Genomic DNA, 14,699 nt, shown 5'->3' on the forward strand with positions numbered 1-14,699 from the left:
CGCCATGCTGGAGAGGCCACGTCGATGATCCCCAGGGAACCAGCCCCACCACACACAGAACACGTGAGCGAAACCATCTTGGACCCTCCCACCCCCAGAGCAGCCTGCCCAGCGGCCTAGAAGGAAGATGCAGCATTTGTCATGTAGAACAGATCTGCCCAAATTCCTGACTTACAGAATCCAGGGCACCTAATAAAACCGCTGTTGTCTTAAGCCACTAAGATTTAGAACGATTTGTTGCGTAGTAGTAGTGACCATGACACCACTGTGTGACTTCAGGTGTGTGACCTGACCTCTCTGGGGCTCCGTTTCCTGGGATATAAAAGGGGGTCATTCCCACCACCTCCCATAGTGGGTATAAAGTTCCGATGAGATCATAAACATATGTCTCATGACATCGTTGCAGTCAAGAAATGGCAGCTTCCCTCGTCATGGCCATCACCATTACTATTCTACCATGAAGACGAGAAACCTGTACACACTAGAAAAGGGTCACAGCACAATTCCTCTCCTGTGCAGCCAAAGCCCCATCACCCATCAGACACACATCAAGAGACAATGATCACAGCCATAAGTCACCATGTATTGGAGCTGAAATTGATCCTTTTTTTTTTTTTAAAGCAAGAGAGACAGAGACTGATGGGTTTGCTGTAATCTACAGATTACTCCAGAGCTGCATTATACATGTGGACTGACTCTTTTAAAGATCACCCACACGAAAAATTTTGATACATTTTATTTTTAGTTTAGTAGACATGATATTCAAATCCTTATTCAAGCCCTTTAAAAACACTCCTATGTTTTCATGAAGAAATTGCATTCCCAGATAGCCAGAGATAGGAATAACCTGAAATACAGAAAAAATGTACATTCTCAAGGATGCTCATCACATCTTAATTTAGAACAACCAAGTTGGGATATGAGTGTCCGAGAGTGGGCGGTCTCTCCACCCTCTACGCACTGGCATCCGCACCTACCAGCCTTAGGAACAGGCTGGTATCGACCAGAGACGATGAGGGGAGGCTCAACCCTCCTTTCTCCACCATGCACGCCGCCCCAGCCCTGCCTCGACAACCTCTCCTTCCCGCCGCCGTCACCTCCATCCCCTTCCACTGCCGGCTCTGGGCGCCTCACTGGGGCTTTCTCGCCTCTCCTGGAAGTGCTCTCGTCCCCGTCTGAACCTCACTCCCCCACGTCACTCTCTAATCTCCCAGAGACCTCTGGTCACTCTCGGTTCCCTCTTTCTTCTCTGCCTGGACAGATTACAGATTACCAAGGTCCCTTTGTCTGTTCGTCCACCACGACTGCCCAGGAGCTCCAAGACCCACAAGTTAATGCTCCGGCAACCCTAGAGCCACACTGATTCTCACCTGCGAACTTCTGTCCATAACACCCCTACTGCCTGGGATGCCTTCTCGCCTGCTCCCTACAAGCTGCTCCTCTGCTCTGGACTCAGCCTCTCTGCCCATCTGCTCCCAGGCTGCGGCAGGACCCCACTGCATCCCAGCTCCCATCACACTGTATTATGATCACCTGTTCACGTCTCCTTGGTTCCAGAGGTTCTCAGGGGAGGAGGTGGGCCTGATTCCTCCTCTTTCCTGTATCGTCCTTCCCCACCCACATACCCACTGTAGGCAACAAGCCCCAGTCTGGTGGATGAAGCCTACACAGTTACTGAATAAGTAATTAAATCTACGTGATGGACTATTATGCAGCCATTAAAAACTGTTTACTCAGAGTCTGTAATAATAGAGGGGAATGTTTCAGCACGTTAAATATTTTAAAAGAAACAACTGTATTTATATTACAATCTACAGGCGGGCAGTAGGAAAGAAATAGAACAAAATTGGAACAATGTTTCTGGGGCAATGGAGTCAAGGATGTTATTTTTTTCCCCCTCTTTATTCTACTTTCTGCATTTTCAAACGTTTCTGCAATGAGATAAAATAAAGAAAATTAAAATCTTGCAAGGAGCATCTTAACATACATGCACCTTGGCTCCCAGAGTATGACAATATGGGACACCTTATGATGATGGATTATATTTTCACAGCTTCAGTAAAGAGCCTTACCTCTCCTTGGGGAAAATATTCAGGTTTTTGTTTTTTTTTTTATCACCTTTCACATTGAAATCTGGTGTAGGAACCACTATCGCTCAGCCCTTGACTCCTTCAGCCAGTTCATTCCACGATGGATTGTTCCCGAAGCAGACAGGCTGGCTAGCGATCTGCACAGTGAAAACAGTGGACGGAAGTGCCTCTCTCCCAGCGATCTACTGGCTGCCTAACCATTTTTGCAGTGAGGAATTTGAGTTATTTAATATTCTTGAGCTGCTGCTTTCAATAAGGAGGATACTGACTCCAGTCCTCCAGCCATGGTTTAACATCACCATGCCCTTGACATGTGGAAGGGCCACACAGGATAGACACTGCCCATTTGGCATGAGTTCAGGGAGACCTCACTTTGCCCAACTGTGTGGAACCCTAAAAATGACCATGCAAGCTGAAACACTCAAAGTGATCTTAATAATCAATGTGGAAAGTACAAAAGTTCCAGGATCTTAAAAAAAAACTTTTTAAAGACATTAAAAACTCTCTTACTGATGGTTATAAATGTATAGGGTAATAAAAAAAGAGTAAAACTAATATTTTATTGAGTACACAGTCATGTAAAACATCAGAAACATTGAGAATTCAAGTGTGTTATTTCTTTGTAAAAAATGTATCCAGACTAGTTTCAACGGTGCTGGCTTCCTCTGCTTGTTGGATCACTTGCGATGCTGGGCAAACATCTTTTCTATGCCTTGAAGCACTGCCTTTCTAAGTTTAGATCAGCTTCCAAGATTCTATCCTCTGCACTTCCAACACTGTGAAATATCTTCAAGAGTTCCTTTAGCATGAAGTGTGCTGCCAGCGTCACCTCCCCTGGGACATCTTCACTTTTTCTGTCACAGGCACTTCTCTCATTTATGTCAATAAGTTCACCTTGACTTAGTTACTTAGTTCCCCTGGCTGCATATAAGAGTCTCGAATGGTCACAGCTTCAACATTCCCAGAATCAGCAGTTTCCTCTATAACTCCATTTACATCCAATCCAAATTTCTCTGTCACCATTATTACTTTTCTTCTTCCTTTTTTTTTTTTTTTTTTTTCTGAGCGTCGTCTTTGTGGGCCAAATTTCCTCCTTTGACTATCCATTTTTGTAAAATGTCATGTGGGTTTATCACCAGGAAACAAGGAGGCAACATCACCACATGCTTTGCTGTCTATGTGTGAACCAACAGATACTCAGGGACCAACCAGAGACAGACACTGAAAGAAGTGACTTGGTCTCAGATCACAATACTCATCTGTTATTTACTTAGTGATTTGTGGGCTGGAGAGTGAGTGGCGAAGTTTCTGCTTTATGCAATTACTCACAGTTACCACTTTGTGGTAGCTGAAATCTGGGCTATGTGATTGCGGGACTGGCATTATTGAACAAAACTGTGGTGACTGAAATCCGTACACACTGGAACTGTGCAAAGTGAAGATCGCCAGGTGGAGGCGTGGCATTTGGAAAAAAAAATTGGACTACTCTGGGGTCAGATTTGAAGATGTGTCATTTGTTCACTCAGTCATTCAAACACACATTTATCCAGCACCTAGTGGGCACCAGGTGGGTACCAGGTGCTGAGCTGTGTACAGAGGAAACAGGCATGTCCAAGATATATATCCGCTGATGTTTCATGAGGCAGGACTCCGGGTCCAATGTTTCAGAAAGGCCAGGTTCCAGTCCTGTCTTATGATCTGAGCTGAGTCACCCCTCCTGGCTGGGACTGGGAATTAAGGTTCTTTAGTTATAAGGAACAGAAATTGACTCAGGCTAACATAAGCAAGAAGGAAGTTACTGGAAGGTCCTGAGGGAGCCACAGAATCTAGGAGAGAGCACAGCAGCTGGAGAAGGGGCCTCAGAAGGAGCCGGGCAGTACTGGGAATTCAATTTCGGGGATCTATGACTATTCCAGTTACCTATCGCTGTGTAACAAATAACCTTATAACTCAATGTCTTCAAACAGAAACCATTTATTTTGCTCATGAGTCTGCAATTTGGGTAGCTCTTGGTGGAGATGGTGTGCCCTGCTGAACAACATGCCCAGTATCTCTCGGCTGATCAGTGGTGAGGAGGGGTCCTTAAAAGAGAGGGGCATGCCCAGGGGATTCCAAGGATCCAGGCAAACACCTGTCAGCATCTGGTCCCGTCAGGCAACTGGGATTCAGAAAGGGATTACGGACTGTGGGGATGAAACTGTAATCCTTACGAAACAGTAACGAATGTCTTTATCAAGTCAGGATGGAGGACTGGTCTCCATCAGAAAAGATTTAAGAGACAGAAAAAGCAGATTCAGATGCAGGACTTTAGATCCTGGGTCAAACCAACCAACTATAACAAGATGTTTTTGAGATAACGGGAGACATGGCTAAGATGAACCAGAATCAATCAACCTGTTTGTTTATTTTTTATGGAAGTATAGTTGACTTACTAAGATGGACCAGAATTTAGATTGAAAGAAATTCGTACTCATTTTGTTCGGTGAGATAGTGGTACTTGGTTATGCAAGAAATGCCCTCACCTTTCAGAGATGCCTGCTAATGTAGGGGTGAGATGACAGGAGTCTTGAATTTACTTAAATATTCTTAAGCCAAAAGGATGGGAAAGTAAATGAAGAAAGTACAGCAAAATCTTGAGAGCAGCTGAAAAGCGAGGGGATGGATGAGGAGCAATTCAACATACTATTTTCTCTACTTTTGTAGATATTTGAAACTTTTCATTAAAACTTTATTGAAATTATAAAAGGAAATTCAAAAGCTGATAATGACAACACAAGTAGCTCCCTTTTATTGAGATGTAAGTGCAATACGCACATTATTGCACTTAATTCAAAAAGCCCAGGTGGCTAGTAGTTCACCCTCTCCTTTAGGGATGGGGAGACTAGTTCAGAGGCTGAAGAACCTGCCAAAGGCTCACAGCCGTGCCCGGGAGCGGAGCTCAGGGGTCAGGGCTGCAATCTCTGCAGGGCGTGGGGGCCGGAGGATGCAGGAGGCCAGGCTGGTTCACAGGAGGCCCTGGTCTGCAGTTGGAGATCCCATCCCTGCTTGGGGCAGCCGGAACCTCTGAGCAGCCTTTGTTCTGCCTCAATGTGCCATTCAGCCCAGGGTTCTGGAGGACAATGGATCCCACTGTGCAAGGAGGCAATGCCATCCTGGGCAGCACAGAGGCCCCAGGTGGGCCCTGGTCCCCAGGCAGGCTGGCAACTACAACCTGGGCTCAGGTAGAGGAGCCCAGATGCTGTCAAGGGACAAGCACGTGTAACTCTGCACATGCTATTCTTTCTGCCTGGAATGCACTAGAAATCTGTGTCTCAGCACGCCATCACTCCCGACCCTGTGAATGCCACTCCCTTTAGTGCCAAAGCACCTGTCCTCTATAGAACTGTGATCATCTCCCCCACTGATGCAGTGGACGGGATCCCTTCTTCCACTGACCCATGTGGATTACCTTCACCACATGCAGCTAGGAGAGATGCAGTGCTGCTACGTGTCTAGCGTGAGCACCGTGCCAGGACGCCCTGGGTTCAAATTGCGAGACCCTCTGAAGCTGGGTGCAGAACCAGAACTGAATGGGCCACCTGTCCCTTCCCTGTTCGTCCAACCAGGCAATGCGGAGGTTAGGAGGATGGGTTTGCAGGCAGATGGCCGGCATTCAAACCCCAGCTCTGCCTCTTACAAACCATGTGACGCTGGGCAAGTGCCCAAGCCTCAGTCTTCTCCGTTGTAAAATGGGGTAAAACACACACACATGCACACACACACACCGGGGTTTGTGAGGATCCAATAATATGAGGCACTCAGTATCACATTTGGCATCAGTAAACGGTCAATCATAATAATGGCTATTATGTTCGTTTCATAATTATTTAATGCTGAAGACCAGGTGAGTAATTTTGCACAAGGGCTGACTGGTGAGGAGACCAAGGTTAATTAACAGGACACCCCAGGGTGCTGTGGGGCTGGCAGATTGCTTCAGCAACTCCAGACTCCATCCTGAGGCAGCCCACTCTCTCACTGGCATCCAAGATCCTGGGAGAGATGGGCCCAGGTTTCAAAGACACAGCCTGGCCTGTGTCCACAAAATGAAACCAGGAGCGTGGAGCTCTAGAAATGGTGCCTTCTGGGACCTGGAGCATTTGTCCCAGGGCAGGAAGACTGGGGCGGGGGTGTCAGGTGGGTGAGGAGCCTTCCTGGAGAGGAGGTCACAGAGAGCAACCTATTCTGCGTGCCAACGGGGAGAACTAGGGGTGCAGACTATAAAGGCTCATGGAGAGATGGCATCACCAAATAGAATCCAAGGGAACCAGGTGCTGGGTGGGTGTGGGCACCTGAGAGATGCTTCCCAACGTTGTCCTGGCTGCTTGGCAGCATTTGAGGCTGGGTGATCCAGCTTTCTTCCTGCCAGCACCCCCTCTCTCCCTTCCCTTCCAGGATTCTCTTGGTTCTGTGACTCCAGAGCCTTCCTGTTTTATCTCCCACGTGGGTGGCCACCAAGAATTCTCGTTCTCTATCCCTTAGATGTTGGTGAACCTTGGGGCTCTGGCCTCAGCTCTCTTCCCTCCTTCCTCTCACTCCCACTTCACTCTCCCTGCCCAGAGACATGGGTTTCTTCTGTGCCTAGCACATAGTGGGTGCTCCAGAAATGTTTGTTGAATGAACGAATGCATGAATGACCTTGTTCTTCAATGTTGTACGTCTGGCATCTAACCTCCCCCTGGCATTTAAGGGGGATCAGTAAATGTCTGTTGAACAAAAGGGGAAAAATGTTCAACCTCATTGGTATTCAGACATGAATTTAAACAAATACTTTTCATCTATGATATTTGCAAAGGTCAAACAAATTAGAATACCTAATGCTGATCAGCATGAGGTAAAATAGAGAAACTTTCTGGAGAACAGTTTGTCAATGTGTGTCAAGAACATTAAACACGTTCATAATTTTTATGTAAAATTGCATGTGCAGGACTCTCTCTGAAGAAAATTATTCCAGATTTGGGGGGAGGGATGGGAATAGGGTGTCTTCCTACACACATAGCATTCCTTCCCTCAGTGTTAGTTATAAAAGAAAATAAGCAACCTAGTTATCCATCAATCGGGGGTGATGAGTTGAACTATGACATCTATCACCGGAAGAGTGTGCAGCCAATAAAATGATGGAATTTGGGGGCGGGGCCGAGGTAACCAGTTACACACCCCTTCCCTGCTACGATTTGAGAACACACAGGGAAGATGGACAAGAAGGAAATCAAAAAAATTCTTCTTTCTTAATGGTAAACTCGCGGTGGGGAATGAGCTAGGGAACCCTACTCCACTGTCCCTCCTCTTGGGCCTGTGGGGAGAGACAGGTCTAAAGGCTGGACTCTGAAATGAGGGAAACATAGGCTTCTTCTTGGGGCCCCATGGGTAGGGGTGAAGCAGAGACCTTCAATACTATAGTCCCGCCCAACAGAGAAAAATTGTCCAATGAGTGACAGGTTCTCACCAGTTCCACCAATCACAAAAGCCAAGGAGGTGAGAGGCGGGGCCAAGGATTCCACCCTCCCAGGAATTCCAGCCTCCTCCCTACAGCAAAATAGGGCCAACTCTAGCATTTGTGGAGCCCAGTGCAAAGTGAAAATGCAGAGGATAAAAAGCAGGGAAAAGTATCATTAAAGGTACAAAAATATAAAGCTTTCTCATTTTTTTCCCCATGACTTGTCTTAGTTATTTGCTATTTAATGACAATTGAAAAAAAACAGTTTAAATTATTAGCATGAATTTTATCGCTCATTCTGTTGTGTCATTCCAGCTTTAAATGCAAATAGAAGAGCACTGAACTCGAATGCAGAATCCCTGAATTACACAATTCGTATCTGGTAGCTCCTACAGGCGTACGTAGCTTGTTCTTACCAGAGCAGTGGGAACACGGCACATTTTATTTCACCTTTTGACGCTTGCATGTTCTAGGCACACACCTCCACCCTCGATGAATGACAGTTGAAGGGAACAGGAACTATGGTTATCCATGTTTCCCTTTCTTTTGGTGCCATCATTTTCAGAAGCGATGATTAGCTAGCCCAAGGATGTCACACGAGTAACAAAGGATATGATAGGGTTCCTTGGTCCTTATGCTTCTCAGAATGTCACTGCCTCCTTTCTGCATTGAAAACAAGTTCTGATTCAAAAGGAAAGCATGGCCTCTCGAGCTGTCAGTGCCCCTGTTTACGCAACCACAGACATGCTGATCGGTGCCTATGCGCAGAATTCTGGTGGCCCCAGGACGCTGGGGAGCTCCGTGACACTCAAAGTGACACAAGGTAAGCATGTTACAGAAGCCGCACAAGGAACAGTGGAATCGCTTGTTGCATGTGTCACTTCTGTTCACAGGTGTGCTCCATTGTCCCATCAGATGTCACTTACAAAACACGGGTTCAAAGATACAATTATTAAAAATTTCAAGATGGGGATAGCAGAGAATTAAACCAAGCGCAGGGTTCCTGGTCCTTCCGAATATGGGACCTACACGAGTTGCACACTCAGGACACCAGCTCTGCAGCAAAGCACTGGAAAATTCTTATAACCTCATGCTTAAAAGTACCCTTCCAAATGGTTTATATAGAGAGATTAAAGCTTTTATTAAAAACAGACATGGGCATTTAAAAAAGATGGGCATGAGCTGTGGCAAATGGCTAACAACATGTATCTAGAGGCTGGTCTTTCCTCTTCATCTGCATTGTTACTCTGTAATCCTCCCCTTTAAGCCCCAGCATTTCATACAGCCACGCTTCAGGTGTCAAGACCTAAACACCTTAGAGAAACATCCCTTAGCTCTGCTGACTTTAAGGATAAAAACCAAAAACTGTAGCAAGTAAAAATCAGGAGATGATGCGGAAACATTTTATTAGCATTTGATTTCCATCTTGCAGCAAGAAAATGAGAAAACCCCTACTTGGTGACTGCACCAACCTTTAAGCGAGGGCTGGCTTCCTTGACAGTTTGGGGAAACTGATAACAATAACCCCTTCCCCAGGGTGGACCTTTGGAGTCCACATGGTCTTTGCTCCTGAGAACCTTGTGACAACCCAGGGCAGGAAGCAATGCAGGGAAACTGAGGCTCAGAGAGGTGATGTGACTTAATGGGGGACAGCCACCGGTGTCCCACTGCAGCCTCCTTCCCTGAAGTGGAGACAACATGAGCTCGTGAAAACGCAGGCAAACTTATGGAAGGGGTGGTCCTAAATGGAAGCAAAAGGAACAAAGATTTCAAAAATCAAAGGCTGGCTCTCCGCTCTCCTTCTGGGCTGGCTCAGGTCACTGCCAGACGTAACCTCCCCTCTCAGCCCAATTTCTCTGGGGGTGGGGATGGAATTAGGTTAGCCAGTCTGATGACAGTTCTAAGGGCTAGTCTAACTCTAACCCCTAAAGAACAGACATAGTTATTTATGGACAATATTTATTAAGTACTGACTGTGCCCCAGGCCCTGGGCTGGGCACAATCACACACACCAAGCCATTCAATGCCATGAGTTCACTGAATATATTCCATTCATGAAGCACGGTGGGGAGTCCACAGAGAAGATGCTACAGCATCAAATAATTGCACATCCCTTGTTTCAAGTGATCTAAGGAACAACCTGGAGAAGAAACTAAGGCTCAGAGAAACCTGCCCAAGATTACAGACCCAGAGCAGACCCCACTGGGAAGGCAGGTCTCCAGACCCCACCAGGAATGCAGATCTCCTGACACCAGATCTTGGAATACCTCATCTGGCTGGAAATGCGAGGAGGGGAAATCAGAACTCTGCAACTTGGACTTGAGTGCATGAAAGAAATCAAAGAGGATTTCTAAAACAGAAAGCAAACAAATCAGCATCCCTCCTGGGTTTATGTATCTCGCATCTTGTTCGTGAGTGACAGGGCGGCCTTTCTGTTTTCCAGACAGTCAGTAAAGGCTGTACGAGTCAGGGTACTGCTGGCTGCAAGTAACAGAGACTTGGTTGAAAGTTTGAAACAACGAGTAAATGTAACAGCTCACGGGACTGGAAGCCCAGAGGTGGGGTGGACATCAGGCCTGGTTAATCCAGGAGTCACAGATGTCACCAGCGTCCCCCGTTCTCACTCACTGTCTGCTCTGCCAGCAACGGTGTTGTTGGCTTCAGACTGGCTCCCTCCATGGTCTCAAGGTGGCCGCCAGCAGCAATGGAGGCTTCTGTGTTCCATCACAAGAGAGGGACCAGCTTCCTGCAGCCCTCTCTACTCTCCACTCAACCTCCAGAAAGGACTCCCACGTCCATTCCGGGACCAGTCACCGCAAGGGGGATGGGAGTACACTGGTCCATCACTGCCTGCCCAGGGCCAGACTCAGAAAAGGATGTGCTTGGTAAATGCTACTGCATGAAGGAGGATGAATGTATTTTGTAGATTCAATCTAGCCTAAAAATGTCTATTTAACCACCCTAAAGCTGAGTCCTGGGGCTGCAGCAAGAGAACACAGCCAGGAAGAGTCCTTCCTAGAGCCATATCTGGCTCTTGAGAAAAGCCTAAACAGAGACTCTTTGGCATTCTCCTATCCCTGGGGCCCCTTTCTCTAGGGCTCAGGTCCTTCCACTGTCCACTGTCAACTGTACTGTTCTCCCCAACACTCACCCATCCTTGCCAAGTTCTCTGTGCCCCACAGTGACATGCACTCCATGCCTTATGATCACAACAGCCCTCAATCAGCTGAGCTGAGCTAAGAGTTAGAGGGGAAAAAGCTGCTCTAATTCACACTAAGGTGTGAATGACTAACAAAACCTAAACTCTCCCCAAGGTATTTGAGATTTTACAAGAAGAAATTGAGGAACTCGAGCAAGACTCGCACTGGTGAAGATGACATTTAACTTGAGACCTAAAGGATGAGAAAGAAGAGCAGGAAGTGGGTGTTCCAGGTAGTGGACATAGCCAGTGCAAATACCCCAAGAGAAAGAAAAAACTGCCTGCTTAAGGAACAGGAAGTAGATCAGAGCCACTGGGGTATTGTGAGTGTTTGTGGCCAAATGACCAGGTGGAACAGGAATTTGTACAACTGGCTCTTTTACAAACTCCCAGCATCCATTATTTGCTTGTGAAGCTCTTCCAGGAACAAGACTTTTAAATGATAACAGTGCCATTTATTAAGTGCTTCCAACAGGCCAAACACTGTGCCAGGTGCTTCCTAAATTAGCAAAACCACTGATCATTCCAACAACCCTGTAAGATGAGTCACTATTACTCCTCCCTTTAAAGGGAGAAAGTGAAGCTCAGAAACATTTAGTAACTTGTCCGAGGTTGCACAGCACCTGAAGAGTCAGAAGAAGGATTTGAATACAAGTGTGTTTGACATGCAAATCTGTAACTTACTCTGTGCTCTGAGCACAAAATGCAGGCAAGATGCAACAGTGCGAAAGTCTGTTTTCATGCAGGGAGGCCAGAAATCTCATATAATTCTAATAATTATTGTTATTGCTTTCTCAAGGGTGGGAACTTCAGATCTTGTTCCTAGGTTCCCTAGGACCTGAGCTCTGTGTCTTCCACACTCTGGCATTCAATCTGGGACGTGGACAAAGGCCACGCCTCAGTTTCTTCATCTATAAAATAGGGATGCGGGGTATGTGGAGCTCCTGTGAGGCCTCAGCACATAATGGGTCCTCCACATATTTGGGCTGCCAGGCGCTCAAGTAGTTTTGTCGTTCCGAGGCAGCTCTTTCATCCACCATCTTATCTGACCCTCACAGAAACCTTAATACCTCTAGGCAGGATGGTATTATTCACTCCCATTTCACAGATGGGGAAAAGAGATCCATCCACATAACGGCGTTCCCTTCTAGAATACAGGCTGCCCACGGGCAGGACCTGTGTCCAGTCCCCAGGGCTAAAACTGACCAGAACATAGTAGGTACTCGGTAAATATGCGTTGTATGAATGAAGAATTAAAATCATCACTTCTTACTCTGATAACTATGCACTTCTCCCTTGTTCCTCCCTTCTAAGAGCTGGTGAATTTGTGAGAGAAACAGGGGGAGACAGAATAAAGAAGGAATTAGGGTTTGCAAATGTCCACTATGAGTCAGGCAGTGCTTTTTAAATACTTTAAATCACGGAGCCCAGTGCCCTGTCCCATCATCCTCAATGTAGAGATGGGAAAACGGAGGCTTCCTCCAGAAAACCGGACCAGAATGACCTGCCAAGATCCCCTCTCTCTCCTGGCTCCAGCCAGACCACTGGGGCACCTGCCAGCAACCCAGCAGCCTTTTACCTCTGCCTCTCAGCAGGCTGCCAGCAGAAAGAACACCCAGGAAACACGCTGATCCTTCCTCAGCCTCTCCAAGGCAGGCGACAAAGGACCGCTTTCAGCTGCCTGGGGACCCCCGCCCCCGAAACCCCTAGCTTGGGTCAGAGCCCTCACCCAGCCTGAGCAGCCCTGCCCCCTCTCCCTACACACACCCAACAGCAAAGCGTGACTCAGCAGTTCTCCTCCGGGGAGCGGGGAGCGCCACTCTTCAGCATATCTCCGCCCAGGTTACACGCCCAGCCTCTGCTCCCCTGGGTCAGGACGCCCGGGAGCCCACCCCGCGCTGGCCCGGGCCTCCCCAGGCCTCCGCAGGGCTCGGGCTACGGGCTCCTCGGCCTCATTTCCGGCGGAGCCAGGCATCAGCGCGGCGGACAGCACCCTGGAGTCGAGTGACCGCTCCGAGGCCACACGGGTTCCTGACACAGGCTCCCACGCGCACCAGTCCCGCGGCACGCAATGCCCAGGGCCCCTCCCACCGAGGCGCCCACCAGGGGACCTCTTGCTCAAAACCCACAAACACTTCTGCAGCCAGTCCAGCAGCCCCCAGGGAAGATGCAGACGGCCCCTTAACCGGGGAACGTCTCCAGCACAAGTGTCCCCACCAATGCATGCTGACACCCCGCGGCTAGCTCTCCCCATCCTCAATGGAGGCTCCACTCCGCGGGCCCCCGGCTGCGGCCCGGGAGCTGTCCCCACCGTTCCCTGGGCAGGGTTGAGCAGAGGGGCCCTTGGAAGTTACAGGCTTATAAGAGAGGGCCGCTGACCCTCTAGATCCCACCAGCCTCGGAGTGGCGGTTGGGCTGGGGCTGTAGGGCCAATTTAGGGGATTTCAAATGCAGGGCCTGTTGGGGGTGGCATGTCCCACTTTGGGGGAAAATTCTTACAGTTTAGGGCCAGCTGTTCCTGTCTTAGTTCAACTCGACAGGAATAAAAGATGAACCCCAAACCAGACACCTTCTCCCACCCACTAAGGGGCCCTGCTTCTGGAGGCACAGGGAGGGGCCGAAGACCGCGAGCCTCTAGGGGAATCTGGCAATGGATTTTCCCCCCCCACCCCCCCACCGGGTCCCACTTCGTCTCCAGGGAGTGGGCAGCCTAGAAAATTCTGCGGGCTCTGGGCAGGGCAAACCCAGTATTCTAAGCCACTAAATTTCCCCGGTATTTCTTCACCAGATTAGCCGCAGAGGTGGCCTTTTTAAAAATGAGGGCCAGGGCCGATTCAGGATGCCACCAGGCCTGGGGGCGGAAAGCTGCCTGCCGGAGGGCGGCGCGGAGGAGGGCGCTGCGCTCTCGGGCTGCGGGGCAGCGGAGGCTGGCGCCCTCGGGCTCCCTCCCTCCCGGACCCGGGGCGGGGTAGGGTGGGGTAGGGTGGGGGGACACGACACACAGCGCGCGGTCCAAACCTTCGGAGGGCATTCGGTGCGACGGCATCCCCACGCCGCGGCCGGCCGGAGGGGGCCTCAGACAACACGTACGTTACCTTCAGTCACATAGCTGTGGTCCCGCAGGAAGCTGTGGTTAATTTTCCGCGTGTCTGTGTCCTCGCCCATTGAAGGCCGTGCCCGGTGCCCTGGGCATGCCCCGCCGCCGCACACCGATGCAATCCGCAGAGGTCGCGCCGGGCGCGCGGGCCATGCCGCCGCAGCCTAGCAGGGGCGCGGGCCACCGGGGCCCCGGGGGGCGGGCATCGCGACCGGGGGCAGCCGGGGACGGGCGAGGGCGGCCGGGACGGGCGCCGCGGTCAGGCTTGAGCGCGGCGGGCGGGCGGCGGCCGCGGGTGGGGGCGGGCCGGGGCCCGGGAGCGCATCCCGGCCGGCGGTGCGCGCTGTGTCCGTGCGCCCGGCGGCGGAGGCCTGGAGCCGGTGCGCCTGGCTGCGGCGGCGGCGGCGGCGGCGGGAGGGGACGCGCGCGGCGCTGCGCCGACCGAGCCGGGGCCGAGCCAGGCTGCTAGGGCTGGGGCCGCCGCCGCCGCCGCCACTGTCGCAGGCCCCTCCCTCGCGCCGCCCGCTCCTCCGCCCCCACGGCCCGCGCAGCCCGCCGCGCGCGCGGGCAGCCCGGCACCATGCAGGTGCGGCGGCGCCCCGGCAAAGGCTGCGTCTCCGCGCTCCCGGCCTCGCGGGTGGGCACCTTTGGTCCCTGGGTCTGCCAGGGGGGGAGGGAGGAAGGAGATGGCCAGCTTGGGGGACACACGGTCAGCTGAGCCTTTGAGGGTCACCTTGCGTGCCCAGGTACTCCAGTTGTGTAAGAGACGGCCCATGGGTGGGGAGATTAGAAAAGGGGAGGACAGGTGGGCAGCCTCGCCAGGCCGAGGGCCGCGGCGAC

General features: G+C 50.4%; 1 protein-coding gene across 5 annotated transcripts in view; it reads right to left on the reverse strand.

The window, feature by feature from the left end:
- Positions 1-14,179, reverse strand: part of PPP2R2C (protein phosphatase 2 regulatory subunit Bgamma) — a 165,710-nt gene extending 151,531 nt beyond the window's left edge. For 3 of the 5 annotated variants that reach the window (XR_005019941.1, XR_005019940.1, XR_005019939.1), the window contains exon 1: positions 13,858-14,179. Coding sequence is in view for 2 of the 5 variants with exons in the window: in XM_036852380.1 (XP_036708275.1) it covers positions 13,858-13,927 (70 nt within the window). In the remaining 3 variants the exon portion in view is untranslated. The other 2 variants (XM_036852380.1, XM_036852382.1) reach the window with 2 other exon arrangements.
- Positions 14,180-14,699: the final 520 nt, after the last annotated feature.

Source organism: Balaenoptera musculus, chromosome 5 (genome assembly GCF_009873245.2).
Source record: "Balaenoptera musculus isolate JJ_BM4_2016_0621 chromosome 5, mBalMus1.pri.v3, whole genome shotgun sequence".
Taxonomy (NCBI): Eukaryota; Metazoa; Chordata; class Mammalia; order Artiodactyla; family Balaenopteridae; genus Balaenoptera; species Balaenoptera musculus.